The sequence below is a fragment of the Myodes glareolus genome, chromosome 13 (assembly GCF_982192425.1).
Source record: "Myodes glareolus chromosome 13, mMyoGla1.1, whole genome shotgun sequence".
NCBI lineage: Eukaryota > Metazoa > Chordata > Mammalia > Rodentia > Cricetidae > Myodes > Myodes glareolus.
Window position 1 is genome coordinate 20,708,364 of NC_142038.1, and position 17,281 is coordinate 20,725,644.

The following is a 17,281-nucleotide window of genomic DNA, read 5'->3' on the forward strand; positions in this document are numbered from 1 at the left end:
TATGATGGCACATGCTTTTAGCACCTGGGAGACAGAAACAGGCAGACCTCAGAGGCTAGGAAAAACTAGAGTGAGACGCTGTCTCAAAAATTAAATAAGGGCTTGGTGGTGGCAAGTGCACACCTTAATCCCAGGCTCAGGAGGCAGAGGCAGGCAGATCTCTTTGAGTTCAAGGCCACCCTGTCCACAGAGTGAGTTCCAGGACAACACATGGAAACCACGTCTTGAAAAACCAAATAAACAAATAAGGAAGAAAGAAGGAGTCCTCTTAAAATTTCTAGAAAGTAAGGATATGACTTAAACAACAAACAAAAATTGTTGAGTAGTGTGTCATAAAGATACTCACTCAAGCCAGCTTGAAGTCCACTGGTCAACCCCAGGATAATTTGAACATTAAGATGATTTTATACCTGTTGAATAAAATAGGAATCCATGAGTTTCTAATACTAGAATATAAATGAATAAGTAAGTTGCAAATAGAGAAAGTTCCACCTTTATATGTGATGTGGAATAATAAATGTTGAAACAAGTTATTTACATTGTCCTAAAGTATCCTTCTACTAAATATTTAAATACAATGGGGAGATAGTAACTGCCCAGAAGAAATGAACAAGAGACAATTCAGGCTTTCAGGCTGTTGAAGATGTCTTACTATGACATCAAAAACAATATAAACTATGTCGTTTTTTTAAAAAATAAGTGAGTTGTAATAGCTGTTTGTATGTTACACACACACACACACACACACACACAGAGAGAGAGAGAGAGAGAGAGAGAGAGAGAGAGAGAGAGAGAGACACTTATAACTCTAGTACTTGGGAGGTCAAGTGCATGGTGGTACATGCCTTCAATCCAATACTTTCAATCTAGGACAGGGGACCGCTGTGCGTTCACGGACAGCCTGATCTACATTGGGCATTCCAGATAGTACATATAATATAGATACATATAGTGAGACCCTGTCTCAAAGGAAAAAAAAGGACTAAGTGGGTATTTAAAAATTTTGGAGAATTGAGAGCTGGAGAGATGGCTCAGAGGTTAAGGGTATTGGCTGCTCTTCTAGAGGTCCTGAATTCAATTCCCCAGCAACTGTACGGTGGCTCACAACCATTTGTAATGAGATCTGGTGTCTTTTTGGTTTTTCAAGACAGAGTTTCGCTATAGTTTTAGAGCCTATCCTGGAACTAGTTCTTGTAGACCAGGCTGGCCTCGAACTCATAGAGATCCACCTGCCTCTGCCTCCCAAGTGCTATGATTAAAGGTGTGTGCCACCACTGCCTGGCTGAAAAATCCTGAAGAAGTTAAAGAACCATAATTTGGTATGTACGTCCAGAGTACAAAAACTTAATTCCCAGTTAGCTGATAGAGACTCAAACCAAAAATCACGTATGGGAAGCTAGATGAAGTCTTTATCTAGAATTAGTTAGCACTCTTGTTTGACCACTAATACCATGACAAAAAGTTTACATTAAAAAAGTTACATTTATAAATCTTACAAATTTTGAGATATTTATACCTTTTTAAAGAGTCAAAATAAAACCAAAGAATTATGAGATTAGTCCTATATCAATCAGGTAGCTCTTTTGACATGAGACAGATTTTGAATTTTCCTTTAACATGCATGCTTGGGTTTAGAACAGGAAAGAACTATGTTCCAGCTCCAAAAAACAGGTATAGTTTTTAATTGAACTGGGACTACAAAAAAGACCATTTGTATTATATTTCTGAAGAGAACAGCAGAAACAAACATTTGAAAAGATTTATGAAATTTTACCCTGTTAGAAATGTGATGTACTAGTAGGCTAATTTACTTTTTTGTAGGGTATTTTTTCTAGATGGTGTCCTTTTTCTTCAGATGTTTCATTTGTCCAGTAGTCTTCAGATTCTTTAGATGACTTTATTCTCCTGGAAAGACAAAAACAAAACCCTGCTCCGACCCTAAGTTTGGAGAGTTTCCCTTTTGGCAAGTTACATCTGATCAAATGTAAAGGTTTTATTAGTCTTTTACGTTGGTTTAGATTGAATGGTCACGCTGTTTGATGAACTATCTAATCAAGAGATCTTTTTTGTTCAAATCAATCTATCAATTCTTATGGTATACATAAACTTTCCTCCTGTACAATGTTATTTGCTCATATTTTTAACTTTGATTTTTGATTATTTATAGAAGTTTGCCAAAATAATTTGCTTTATAATTTCTCTTGAAATTTTTTTTTAAAAAAAATTCTAAAACTTCTTCTAAAACTGTTCTATCATCCAGAGCAGTATGATTTCTTTACAGTAGGCATTAGGTCCTTTAATTGCTCTGTGGAATTTTCCCCACAATAACAGGTAATGATTGAACCTGATTTGGTAAAGGGCCCTGCAAGAGGCCTCCTCCTTGTGTTTCCCAACAGCAAAGGTTTGCCTTGTCTGTCCCTTGTTGATCTGTATTCATTGGTTCAATGTCGACCTTTGCCGCACCTTCTGCATATTCCAGAAGGCAGGAGCCTTTGTTTGGATTACCTAGAAAAAACATTGTTTCTAGGAGCACCCTGCCTACCTATTAAAGTGACCTTGTTTAGCACAATTAAAACACCTGACATTTTTTTTTTCAAGCCTCTGGAAATCACATCTCCTATCTAAGTATTATCATGGTTATGAGATTCAATATTGTCTGTGTCTTGGATCCATTTCTGTGTGCTTATTTTGCCTTTACAGGCCTAATTACCCTTTTGCATTTTGAATCAACATTTTCAAGAGCCAAAGATTCAATTATTATTTGTCTAGCCTCGTGATTTGATATCATTTTATCTGCAACTGAAGTCAATCTTTGTAAAATATCAGTGAAGGTTTCTCTTGGGCCTTTAAACTTTAGTAAATGACTCAATTCTCTCTCCAGCTGTAGGAGGTTCTTCTGTTCCTGTGTTGCTTTCATTGGTTAATGAATAAAGAAACTGCTTTGGCTCTGATAGGGCAGAACTTAGATAGGCAGGAGGTAGGGAACAGATCTAAATGCTGGGAGGAAGAAGGGCAGAGTGAGAGAAGCCATGGATTCTCCTCCGCCTCAGACAGATGCCAGTTAGAATCTTACCTGTAAGCCACAGCCATGTGGCAATACAGAGATTAATGGAGATGGGTTAAACGAATATGTAAGAGTTAGAAAATAAGAAGTTCGAGCTAATGGCCAAGCAATGTTTTAATTAATACAGTTTCTGTGTGGTTATTTCCGGTTTAAGGTAGCTGGGCGGCCAGGACAAACAAGCAGCCCTCTCCTTATAACATCCAACTTCTTCAATTCTATCTTAAGCATTCAAAGCTGTTGCATGGCATATAACCAAGGTGTGGCCATCATATATAGACTGTCTTTGTACATCAGAATGATTGCATTCTCCAAGAAGTTGTTCTTGGAAATTTTCCTTAACTCTAACCCTACAATAATCTTAGTCCTCCACTGTAATTGAGGACCAGGTTCCAATACTGCTATAATCAAGTCTTTCCAGTCTTGTAAGATAATTTAACACCTGCCTTGCAAAAGGTGAATGCATACTATATGAGACTATTGCTTTTTTAAATCTCCTTAAAACTAACATTTCCACAGGAATCCAGTCAACTCTTACATAGCCTTGGGGGTACCTGTCATTCGGCAGTTGTTCCTATACAGTAAGGTTGGGGTTTTTTGGTAACCTTGAGATACTCCTCTCTAATTTTATAATGTAATGTTGAAGTTGGTTCTCCTTTAAATTTCTCGTCTTTGTCTGAGTATCTTTATTATCTGTTTTAGTAAGTCGTGATTTTAGTATGTCAAGATTGCATTATTTTCTTTAGTAACCTTTTTAAGAACTGTTATCTTGGCACTCATATCAACCAATTTTTTAAGTAATAAAATAACAATTACCAAATCAATAATGTTTGTAATTGACATTATGTAAATCCCAGCTAAACTAATTATCCCCTCATTTAATTGTTCCATTATAAAGCATTCATTGTGAAATCATAAAGACCAACTCCTTCCATCATAATAGTGTTTCCCATTTTTTAATGTGGAAAAAAACTCTTTTTTTAAAACTAATTCCCCTCTTTGAGAATTCCAAGTTGTCTCACCAAATCTGCTGATGATGACAGTGAAATGTAAGGCTGGCTGTTGTTGTATAGCATATCTGGGCAGAGAATACAGGTGGTACACAGCCTGGCTGAGAACAGCTGAGGCTGATCGTGTGTCAGCAGCCTTGGGGGAAGTGTCCAGGGAAAGCCCACAACCCATGAGGAAAAGGACCAAAGAGCCAGCCAGCTGTTTGAATGGAAGACAAGAAAGGGATATGGGTGGAACGTATAAAAACAGCATTTTTTGACTGACAGGAAGTGAAAGCACAGAACTGCTTAAGGCAGGGCTGGCTGGTTGTTTGGGGATAACTCTGGTGGTGTTGGGATCCCAGGTACCCGTGGAGTTTGAGGCTTGTGGAGGTTACTGTAGAGGCTGCAACAGGAAAATACCAGACTTGCTCAGAGAGCTTGGAAGAAAAAGGAAAAGAGCCAATGGTGAAGTGACTCCAGCAGGTGCAGCTCCAGTAGGTGCCGGTGGATGCGAAGCCACAGACAAGCCACTAGTTTGTGAATTCGTGTCCCAGAATTTGGGCACCAGATGAAGCGTTATTCTAATTAATCTTGTCAATAAAAAATTTGGAGTCAGATATCGGGGTGAAATCTTTTAATTCAAATCTCTCTAGTCTAAAAAGAGTGAGATACTACTGCACAATGTCAGCAAAATGGGCCTGATAGTGTATCTGCTTTGTCAAGTTATGAGGATTGAGATAACAGCCCAGTAAGGTGTGCCAGTGTCTGGCCTATCATAATCATTAAACGGTGCTCTTTGGTAACTCTAATTGATTTTTGTTTTGTTTTTTGTTGGATTGGTTCATTGGTTTGTTTTGCAGAGTAAACAGCTGAAATGTTCAGACTTTCATGGGTGCTAAGATTGATATTTCTTCTCCATGAAAATGATAGTAGCTATGAGACTTGGGTGTAGCTGTCTTTGCATAGGACTCCTTGCTCAGTTTATGAAAAAAAATTATTCGCTGTCAGCTTTTGGAGTTGAACAATGTTGGCATAGCTTTAAGATACGTTGAGTTCTTGTGAGTTCTTGTTAGAGGCACCACAAGTAGATAGAGATTAGGAAAATACAAGCAGAGAAGTTAACTGATAATATTGTATTAATAGAATTGTCCTGTCTTTGCTCAACTTGTGAGTTAGTCATTGGTTTCTGCCATGGTGAACATGAACCCTCCCTTCTTTCTGTTGTTTGACATGTGAAGCTCTACAATAATAGAGACCTTTAAGATGGTGATTAATTGGATGAAATCTACAGGGCTCTTTTCTTCAGTTCATGATGAGTGTTGAAAGAGGAAGCTTCTGTGTGTCAGCCACAGACAGAGCAAGTCATTTCTTGAGAGCTGAAACCATTTCTCAGAAAACCCTGAGGGTAGGAGGCAGAAAGGCTTCATCAGAAGTGGGTGGGCTTCCTTTTTATCCAATTTTTAAGTTAAAGTCTTGTTAGATACTGCATTTCTTCATTCACTTGGTGGCAAGAATAAGAAGAGGTAATACCTACAGAATAATAAATATGTTCCTTACTGTGCTGCTGCTGGTGCTTTGAGGGATGGATAAGTAAGATTGCCCACGGAAGTATGATTCCTTTGTTTCCCTCCTTTACACACACACACACACACACACACACACACACACACACACACACACGGGGCGGGGAGAAGAGAACCATTGCCATAGAATGCTGATCAAGTGCTGTCGACTTTGATATTCAAGTTGTAGAATCCTTCCCATTTTGATGACCTCACTTCAGAGAATCCTGGGCAAAAATAAAAACTATGACACTCTTTTCTAACTCGGAAGTCAAAAGTTTCCTTTGTTGGAAATAAACAATTCAGGGGTTCCAAATAAGTGATTCAGCAATTAAGGGCTCATGTGTCCTTTTAAAGAACTCAAGTTAAGTTTCCAGCATCTACATCTGGCAGCTTAGAGCTGCCTGTTACTCTGTCCCGTTCCCAGGGGATCTGAAGCCCTCTTTTGCCTTTAAGAGCATCCACATACACAGGGCACACCCGTGTAACTAAAAATAAAACATTTTTAAAAATTTAAAATGAACAGTGCACAGATTTGGAAGTGACTAACACTAGTGGATCATGGAAAGGAAACAGTTAACTCCCAGGTTGTCATGGGGACCTCTCTGATTATGCAAACTGAGTATTTGCTAAGTAATCCCTAGTAAGTGAATGAATGACAGGGTCCTTTGCCTTTGTTGGGCATTGGAATTGTGAAGTCACAGGTTTTCAAGGTTTTGATGAGGATTTCACTTCCTGAAATGGATATATGTTGGGTCTTTTTAGATATTTCAAGGTGATATATTTCAGTTAACACACATCAAAAAAATGGTGTTTCTTTTGAATCAAAAGTGTGTGTTTCTTTTTACTTTTTGTTACGAGATCTTAGGTAGTCCTGATGGCCTGCAATTCACTGTATAGACCATGCTAGACTCAAACTGAAAGAGATGGTCTGTCTTTGCCTCTGGAGTGCTGGCATTAAAGGTGTGTGCCGCCGTGTTCTGCTCTCCATTAGTCTCCTTATGAAGCTAAATAATGAGACAGCTGTGCCCTTGAGAGTTTGTTTTCCTGAGAAGAAAATACATATTTAGGGGGCTGGAGAGATGGCTCAGCGATTAAGAGCATTGCCTGCTCTTCTAAAGGTCCTGAGTTCAATTCCCAGCAACCACATGGTGGCTCACAACCATCTGTAATGAGGTCTGGTGCCCCCTTCTGGCCTGCAGGCAGAATATTGTATACAGAATAAATAAATAAATAAACAAATATTTTAAAAAAAGAAAATACATATTTAGTTGCCAACTATGTTTACTTGTAAAGTGCTGTCCTGATTTCCTAAGGATGACTATTTTCTGTTGTCATCTCTAACAAAATTTAAAAATCGTCATTTAACCCTGAGAGAATGCACAGTGTCCCTTTGCTTTGCTGATAGACAATGAAGCAGAGCCCTGTGATGGCACTGGGCCTTGGGTGGCTTTCAGAGAGTGTCCAGTGTCCTCTGTGCTTTTAGTCTCTGGGTATGAATACTGTTTTTATAGTTTTGGGGTAAAGACTGAAGGAAAATAGCTGAATTGGGCTGGGCTTTTCTTCTAGTCTTGGCTTCCTAAGCTCTGCCTTGGTCTGGGAAAGTGTTGTGTAGATGCACTGACTTCCTAGCACCCTGTGTGTGGGCCTGACCTTCTGAGTTGCTTGTTGGCCAAAAGAGTATGAGTGTGTGTGTGTGTGTGTGTGTGTGTGTGTGTGTGTTTGGTTTGTATTCTTCCTGTGATTAAAACATGAGGAAATGTATTCCTTTGGGTGATACTGTACTGGAGTCTAGAATTTGGTGGTTGTTTTGCTTTCTCTAAAAACTTGCGTTCTTTCATGGGTATGCTATCTATGAAGCACGGTCTTAATTTTGTTGAGTAGGAAGCTGTCCCTGTCTTGTACAGTGTGATAGTTAAAGGATGATTGAACTGTTAACAACAACAAAAAAAACTTTTTCAAAAGTGCTTGCTGACGTCATAATTCCCAGAAAACTAGTCTACATGATTTACTATACTTGATTGTAGTTTTGCTTTGCGGATGAGATGTAATATGAAAGAGGTCTTGTGTTCAGTCCAACAGGAACATCCGAGGTACGTTAATGTGGAAACTAGAGCCATTTAGCATTTCTGTTCACATGAAGAAATAGGTTGGACAGTTTGGGGTTTTGTTTTCCTGTAGTTGTTTTGATTTTGGATTTAAAATGGTAGCCAAGAAGCCAGGTATAGTAGTGTACACCTTTAATCCCTTAATCACTTAGGAAGCAGACACGAGCAAGTCTCTGAGTTGTGATCAATCTGGTTCACAGAGAGAGGTTCAGCGCTGCCAGGGCAACAAAGAGAAATCCTGTGCAGAAAAACCAAAAGAAAAAAAAGTCTTGGGTGGGGGCTGAAGGGGAGCAGCGCAAGCTTCGAGAGGCAGGAGGAGCAGGATTTTAAGGTCATTCTCTACTGCATATCCACCCAGTTGAGAGCCATTCTTGGCTACATGAGACCCTAGCTGAGAAAACAAAGAGAACGTGGAAAAGAAATGGAGAGTGACTATTTAAGATAGATTTCTGAGGGGAATAGTTTGTCACAGAACATATTCTTTGAAGTTAAGCATCATCCATTCAATTTGTAACTTAGTTTTATGTGTAGCTTTCTTATGTTTAGGATTCTGAAGTAAAATTAATCTTAGGGATAAATTCTCATTGTTTTCGTTCTCATCTGAATGATACAAGGTCAAGTGTTGCCTTTTAGATAATACAATCACTATAAATTCTAATCTGCAGTTTTTATTTTTAAAATGTAGACGTGTGCCTAACCTGTTAACATAGTTTCCAGTACTCTTGTAAAGGATACAGTTGGAATAATCCAGTTATTTTAGCTTCTCAGTGTTGAGCATATATTTAAATATAGTTGTATGTATGCTACCAAGAAGTGAAGAGTCTTTCTCATCAGTTTGAGCCCAGTTATGTTTTCACACATAGCTCAGTTCCTAGGCACTGAGAGACTTGAGGTGACTTTTCCCTTCCAGTAAGGTAAGAGCCTTATTCATTTACTGCACATGCTGGTCAGTTTTTCGTGTTAATGTAGATGGTAGACTACAAACAGAAGCACTTCCAGTACCCAGCAATAAGATTGTTTTAACTTCCTCGTTTTTAAAACAAGTAGGCAATTTAGGATTTGTCTCAACTCTTCTTTGGTGAAATTTTATATTTTCCTTCTTCTGTCATGTATAACTGCCTTAGAACATTACTATCAAATGAAAAGGAATGGAAAAGTTGAAATGACAGCTATACTCTATCGTTCTCTGCTTTCAGATGATCACAGCCGTGTTAAACTGCAGAGCACTGAAAATGATTATATTAACGCCAGCTTAGTTGACATGGAAGAGGCACAAAGAAGTTACATCCTAACACAGGCAAGTAGTGCGGGTGCTGGGCAGAAGCTACAGAGTACAGCCTGGCTGCCGGGCTTTACACAAAGCTGAATGTGTGTGGTGACATTTGCAAATGACATGCTATTTTTAGTTTTCTAATTCTGAAATCGGTTGCAAAAATCATATTTTTGGAACTTTAAAAATATTGGTAAAAAAGTATATTGTACTGTTACTGTTTTCCATGGAACAAATTCTTCTGAAACAGCTTGGTGCAATTCTCTTCACGTAAATTAACTTCTTGCACTATATCTAATATTGCTTTTGTTACTTTTTGCTAGTGCCTTTGGGTTTTCTTCCCCTAACTTGTTTTGAAGAACCAGGAAGGCCCTTGAAAGCTTTTCTTTCCATCCTTGCACTATAAGCATATTTTCAGAGAGTGTAGCTGTGTTATAATGTAGTCCCACCATTATCAATTCAGAGAGGTTAAAATGCAAGCCTGTTCTTTCTTCCAGTCAAAAATCCTCAGAAGTATAAGCTTTTTATGTTTGACAGTTTTAAATTTTATTTTTTATGTGTCTCTGTGTACATGTATAGTTCTTGTGCACTAGGGTGCCCACAGAGGCCAAAAGAGGGTGTCCGGTAGAATTGGAGTTAAGAGTCTGGTGTGAGCCATACACCATGCTGGGAACTGAACTCTAGTTGTCCGGAAGCAGGTGCCCCTGACTGTATCTGTGGCATCATGTTTGAAATTTTTAAAAAGTTTTACATGCCTTCTATTTGAAAGACAGAGAAAAAGTGTGATTTTTTTTTTTAAAGTTCAACTTAATGTAAATGTGAGCCATTAGAATTTTCTCTGTTGGAGAAACAAATTATATTGCTTAAAGTAAAGTAGCTCTTCTAACTAAAAAAGAAAGAATGGCAGTTTGGTGTAAAACTGGCTGTGGATATCAGTTCACATTTCACATAACAAAATAAAGATAGATAATATACATTTGAAAAGATGCTCTGTTCATCCCTCTCGTAAGGAACTTATTTTTACAGAGGCCCAGGCACTGAGCATCTACCCAGTACTAAGCAGCCTTTTCCCTCAGGCCTCCTCCTTTCCTAACCTCAGATCTTGTCCTGATCCCTGCTCCTACCCTTCCTTCTCCTAGTCACTCTGAAGGTTGTTTACACCCAGGAGAAGGAATATGCATAGTATACAGGATCCCATCCAGAGCTTTTGCTCTCTTGACCCGAATGTATACTAATCGAATAAGAGTGATGAGCTGCTTTCTGCCGGACCCATTCGAGATGCAACAGAGAATTAGCAAGAAGACACTGATTGCTACTCCGGGGATTGCTAGTGTTCTAGTTTCATGGCTACAAGCTACTATTTGGCATTACAAAAAGATTTGCCTGCAGTGATACTATACTTAAACGTCCAGAATATGGAGAAGTAATTCAGCTATGCTGAGACTAGTACAAGTACATATGCTGGTACCTTTTGGAGACTGTACTGGCTAACGACAGGAAACCGAAACTTTCCTTTTAAGTGCTTGATTCTCACTAAAGCTTAATTGGAAATTTAAGCTTTTAAATTTGCAATGAATATTCCCTGTCTGTTGTCACAACTTTAATAGCCTCATAGCTTTCTCCTCTCCCCTCCCCTCCTTTCCCTTCCCCTTTCCTTCTTTCCCCTCCCCTCCCCTCTTGCCCCCCCCCCTTCTTATTTTAGTGTTTCGAGATAGGGTTTCTCTGTAGCCTTGGCCGTCTTGAAACTCACTTTATAGACCAGGATGGCCTGGAACTCACAGAGATTTGTCTGCCTCTGCCGTCCATGTGTTGGAATTAAAGCCATGCATCACCACTTCGGGTAACCTCATAGCTTTTATAAGTTGAATCACTTGAGGTCCTCTTTAACTTGGACCTAGTATAATTTTCCTCATGCAGTGACATGGTAATAAACAACAAAATAATGTATATAGTACTTGGTGACTACAAATGCGATTGAAAAGCAGACCTGAGAAATTTAGCAGAAATGATAATATGCTTATTCTAACATTAATTTCATGAGAGGACTGGTGTGGGTTGAATGAATCATATACATATCGTTTAGAAGCAGTCATTTATGGAGATTGGGAGTGTCAGTTTTAATTTGCTGTTTTATAGTAACTGATGGTTTAAGCTCAATCATAATTATTTATGGTTTTCTTAAATCAATATTCAGAGTTAAAAACGTACTTTTTTATTGAAAATGAACAAAAATATGGGAAAACATGATGTGTTACGTACTCGTTGCTATAACAATTACTTGAAAGGACATTTGAAAGGGAAAATTTATTTTGGCTTATAATTTTAGAGACTAAATTTGAGGTCAGCTTTAAGGCTGAGGTGAGACAGAATATCGTGGAAGGTAGGGCCCAGAGAGAACTAGCTGTGTGATACAGGCTATCCCAGTACTGTGCTTCCTCCTGCTAGGCACCTCCTCCTAGTGCTGCCATACTAACCAACCAAGAAATTCACTTTTGGATAGGCCCAAGCCCTCCCAAAAGTCCCTCAAGAAACATCAGGCCTTGTAACCATGAGCCCAAGGCAGAAAATTTCATACTTAAGCCAAGATAGATGGTTGGTCACCTTTTATACAGCTGTCCCTTCTCTGCTGTCATCTCCAACAGTATCATTGGTTCTTTCTCTTATTCCTTAAAAGGTCTTTTATTTCTTTATTTTTTATTGTTTTTTAAAAGAAAATTTTAATTTATTTCACTTTATTTTATGAGCATTTGTGTTCCACCATGGAAGTCAGGTCCTCTGTAACTGGAATCACAGACAGTTGTGATCTGCCCTGTAGGTGCTGGATATTGAATCTGGGTCCTCCGGAAGAACAGTCAGTGCTCTTAACCGCCAAGCTAGATCTCCAGCTCTAAGACAGGTCTTTCTTAAGATTCTCTTTTAGCTATCCCCATGTTTACACTTCAGTCTTGGGGACCATGGTTTGTTAGTGTGTTGTTTTTGGCAGAGTATGGTCTAAGGACCTCACATACATGAATTGAGTACTGTTTACATCTGAACTATATTCCCTGCCTAGGACCTTAGTTCTCAACCTCTGTAACCTAGGGTGGGGTGTGCACTGCTCTAACAGAATCTGGTAACACTTGACTCTTCATCTGGACATTTATTGAGAACGACTCTGGCCATCACTACTCAAATAAAACAGGTTTCTTTTTTAAAAAAGGAAAAAAACAGACATGGTAATTTATTGCTGTAATTCTTGGCAGAGGAGGATCAAGAGTTTCCAGATCAGTCTTAATTCATGGGACCTTATCTCTAAATAAACACATAAACCCCCCACCACTGTGAACATTACATTCTAATGAGAAGTAAAATTATTTTTTATGAAGAATTAAAAGTTAGGCAGATCTCTGAGTTTGGGGCCAGCCTGGTATACAGTGCGAGTTCTCAGACAGCCAGGTCTTTTGTATAGAGAAACCTTGTCTTGGGAAAAAAAAAAAGTTTTGTGCGTTAGCAAGATGGCTCGGCAAGTAAAGGTGCTTACTGCCACACCTGACAATCTGAATTCAGATCTTGGGACCCACATGTTATAGAGAACCAACTCTTTCAAGTTGTCCTCTGACTTGTCGCCCTGAGGGACACAGGATGTACACACACACAACACACAACACACACACACACATTCTGAAATATACACACACACAAAATAAATAAGCATAATAAAGTACTTTTGTAACATTTTCCCTACTTTGCTTGTTTTGTATAATATAACCGTTGAACAACCTCTGTGTTAAATACTATTATGCTACAGAGGAAGAATGTGATTGAATAGTAAGTACAGTCATACAGTGGATAAGATGAAGCCAAAATTTGAAACTACAGTTCTTCTCTACTGTGTTTTTTTAGTCATGTCTTACTGTGTAGCCCTGACTAGCCTTGAACTAACTTAGTACTACGATTAAAGGCATGCACCACTACACCTGGCCTTTCTCTGCTTTCATAAAATTGCTGTGTGACTGTGTATAAATGACTTAATTCCCTAAGCATTTATATCTATATTGTCTGTTTGTACTGTCTGTCCATCTGTCACCTGTTGTGATGATTTATGTAAACTCATGGTCTTAGTTAAGGCAACTATTGCTGAGATGATACATCATGACTAAAGCAGTCTGGGAGAGGAAAGTGTTTTTTGTTTGTTTTTTTTTTCACTTCCATATAACATTTTATCATCAAAAGCAATGAGGGCAGGAAACTCATTTGAGGCAGGAGCTGATGCAGAGGCCATGGAGGGGTTCTGCTTACTGACTGATCTTTCTTTCTTGCTTGCTTGCTTTCTTGCTTTCTTATAGATTTATGATTTATTTTGTATACTGTTAGAGGAGGCCGCTTGTTGGTTCCCGGCCACCTGGCTAGCTTACACCCGAAATAATCACATAGAAACTGTATTAATAAATCACTGCTTGGCCCATTAGCTCTAGCTTCTTATTGGCTAACTCTTACATATTAATTTAACCCATTTCTATTCATCTGTATATCACCATGAGGTCGTGGCCTACCAGCAAAGTTTCAGCATGTCTATCCAGCAGTGGCTCCATGGCGTCTGACTCCACCCTTCTTTCTTCCAGCATTCAGCCTAGCTTTTCCTGACTACTTAAGTCCTGCCTTGCTATAGGTCCAAAGCAGTTTCTTTATTCATTAATAGTAATCCCAGCACACAGAGGGGACTTCCACATCAGTATACTATGTTCTGTCTGCCTGCATGCCTCCCACCAGAATAGGGTACCAGATCTTATTATAGATGGTTGTGAGCCACCATGTGGTTGCTGGGAATTGAACTTAGGACCTCTAGAAGAGCAGTCAGTGTTCTAACTTCTGAACCATTTCTCTAGCCACTCAACCTGTTTCCTTATAGAACCATGGACCACCGGCCCAGGGATGATTCTACTATCCACAATGCATTGGACCCTCCTAGATCAATTGCTAATTAAGAAAATGCTGTATAGCCTTGCCTACAGCCTGAATTTTTGAAGGCTTTCCCCCCCCTCCCCTCCCACCTTTTTTCTGGATGGGGGTTTCTCTGTCCTGGAACTAGCTCTGTAGAGCAGGCTGGCCTTGAACTCACAAAGATCTGCATGTCTTTTCCTCCCAAGTACTGGTATTAAAGGCTTATGCTACCACTGCCTGACATGGAGGAATTTTTTAATTGAGGTTTTCTCCTCTTAGATATCTTTAACTTGTGTCAAGCTTACACAAAGCTATCTACACACTAATGTGATACCTAACAACTCAATTATTTATTGTCATATTTTTCTGTTGCTACTTTTATTGGGAACAGTAATAATGGGATTAGTGATATTTTTAAAGAGATTTATTTATTTATTTATTTATTATGTATTCAGTGTTCTGCCTGCATATATGAGTGCAGGCCAGAAGAGAGCACCAGGTCTCATTATATATAGATGGTTGTGAGGCACCATGTCAGTTGCTAGAACTTGAACTCAAGACCTTTTAAGGACAGTCAGTGCTCTTAACTGCTGAGTCATCTTTCTAACCTCAATATTTTTTTCAAGTTTCTAAAATTTCATTATGAAAATTCCTAATGGACATTTTTTTCAATTTCATGATTTTTAAATGATATTTGTCTATGGCTGTTTTTATGTGTCCGGAGAAACAGGACTCTACACAGTGTGAGCGTGAGAATTTGGCAGCTTGTCTCCATAGGTTTTTGTTTGTTTTCTTTTTCTTCTGGTTTTGGTAAATGCACGTCTCTTGTCCTAGGCACGTGTTCCCAAAAACCCGACAGGCACTTCCCAAATAATTGACTCAGACAGATATGAATTATACATGCTCAGCCAATAGCTCAGACTTATTACTAACTAGCTATTACATTTTAAGTTAACCCATATTCCTTATTTATGCTCTGATATGTGGCGGTATCTTTATTAATGCATATCATGTTCATCTCCTGCTTTCTCTGTGTCTGGCTGGCAACTCCTCACTCTGCCCTTCTCCTTCCCATCGTCCTCAGTTTGGTACCCCACCTATACTTCCTGCCTAGCTTCTTGCCAATCAGCGTTTTATTAAACTAATTTGAGCTGACAGATCTTTATAGTGTACAAAAGGATTATTCCACAGCGGATTTCTTTCTGTATTTTTTTTCTCATTGCTCTGGATATTTTAACCTAAATCTTGAATTTTTTACTTTCTGTGTCTAGTTGGTAGGTAACTTGAAGGAAATCGGCCTCCTTCCTATTTCTTCACCTGAGTAGAGCAATCCTTACTGTGTTCTTCCTAGTTGGAGTCCTGGCCTATACAAGTTGCTCAATTCCACAGAAATCAGTGCAGCATTGTAAGATGTCTTCTTGCCACCAGATCCACTTGTTTTCAGGCATGGTTCACTCCAGTGTACCCCCACTTCTACCATGTGCTCTTATGCACCTTGCTTGATATTTAGAAAAAGTAGAGTGACCTTAACTGCCCTTGTCCTTCGTATCACCTCTCTGCCAGATTCGTGCAGTATAGCCATACCTTCTCAGACTTTCTTACAACATAGGACCTGATGATTTGGATATTTGATGCTAGTAACTTCTCACTCTCTCCGTTTGTACTTTGTAGGGGCTGAGACTACATTTCAGTGATGCCTATGCATAGCATGTTACTTGAACAGAGAGAGAACCTACATTTAATGTTTGTTTCTTACGGTATCTAATTGTTCTTTGTTGCTTATTAGATTGTCTTTTGCTAGACTCTTTGTTTTTTCTAATCAGCCTCGTATGTCATGTCCATTTTACTGTTTAAAAATTTGGTAGCATTTCAGCCAGTTAGTGGTGGCACATGCCCTTAATTCCAACACTGGGAGGCAGAGGCAGATGGGCCTCGGAGTTCAAGGCCAGACTGGTCCACAGAGAGAGCTCCAGGATAGCCAAGGCTACACAAAGAAACTGTCTCAAAAAAAGAAAAGAAAGAACGAAAAGAAAAGGAAGAAATTTTTTTTGTGTGTCATTACTAGCTGATAGATGAATTTCTGTCTTTTTAGAATTCTTTTTTTTAAAGACTTATTTATTTGTTATGTATACAGCATTCTGCCTGCATGTATGCCTACATGCCAAAGAGGGCACCAGATTTCATCATATATGGTTGTGAGCCACTATGTGGTTGCTGGGAATTGAACTCAGGACCTCTCTCTGGAAGAGCAGCCAGTGCTCTTAGACTCTGAGCCATCTCTCCAGCCCCTCCTTTGTTCTTTATACTATAACAGCTTTTGCATGTTTTCTGTCATTCTTTAGAACCAGTAATAGAATTGGGGTATGAATGTGCACACAAAGGATTTCTCTACTAAGTTGCTTCGTAATTATTTTTAAATAGCATTTTCTTTATTATTTATTTGTATGTGTCTTTGTGTACTTTCATATGTGTGCTATGCATATATAGGCTCCTCCTGAGGCCAGAAGAGAGCGTCATATCCTATCCCCTGGAGCTGGTTATAGGTGACTGAGAGCCACACAGTTGGGGTTCTTTGAAAAAGCAACAAGTGCTTTATTCTAGTTTCACTTCATGGTTGTTTTGTTTTGTTCTTTTCAGACATGATCTCACTATATAACCCTGGCTAGCCTGGATCTTACTGTGTTGACTAGGCTGGCCTTAAACTCAAGGAGAACCATCTCCTTGAGATTAAAGGTGTAGGTCACTACACCCAGCCCATGATTTTTATTTTAAGATGAAAGAAAAAGGTGTTCATTTTACTGGGGATTTTCTTATTTCTCTCTTTTGGTGGAGAGGTTGTTTTATCACCTTTGGACTGTTTGTTTTATATTGGAAATAGATACATACATTGAAGAGTATCTAATCCTTTAACAGTAAGGTCGTAATTTCTCAGCTATCTAGCATTTTTACAGGTTAACCTTAGAGTTTGTTTATTTAAGAAGTATGTATTGAGTATTGGCAACACATCAAAAAATACATCTACCCTAAAGATGATTTCAGTCAGTGTAGAGAACTATTTGAACTCTCAGTTACACTGAGTGGGGTTACAGCTCTGGTCTTTCCTGCTCATGACACTGAACTGTCTGGCACATTGCTCTGGAAACGGTCTGTATATTTAGATGGAAGTTGGTTTTATAGCTTAATGGTAGAGCATTTGCTCGGCTTTCATGAGTTCGTGGGTTACATACATCTTCAGCCCTACAAGAAGGAAGGAAGGAAGTCCAAGTCTGGGCATGCTTCATCTCCTTCCTTCCTTCCTTCCTCCCTCCATTCCTCCTTTCCTTTCTGCTTTTTTTTTCCTCCTATGCTATCATGAAGGCAGATGTGAA

General features: G+C 38.9%; 1 protein-coding gene across 5 annotated transcripts in view; it reads left to right on the top strand.

Annotated features, from left to right (window-relative positions):
* Ptpn2 (protein tyrosine phosphatase non-receptor type 2) overlaps positions 1-17,281 on the top strand; it is a 65,134-nt gene that overhangs the window by 20,745 nt on the left and 27,108 nt on the right. For all 5 annotated transcript variants that reach the window (XM_087895941.1, XM_087895945.1, XM_087895942.1 and 2 more), the window contains one exon: positions 8,920-9,020. In XM_087895941.1, coding sequence (XP_087752067.1) covers positions 8,920-9,020 — 101 coding nt within the window. The remainder of the gene's footprint in view (positions 1-8,919; positions 9,021-17,281) is intronic.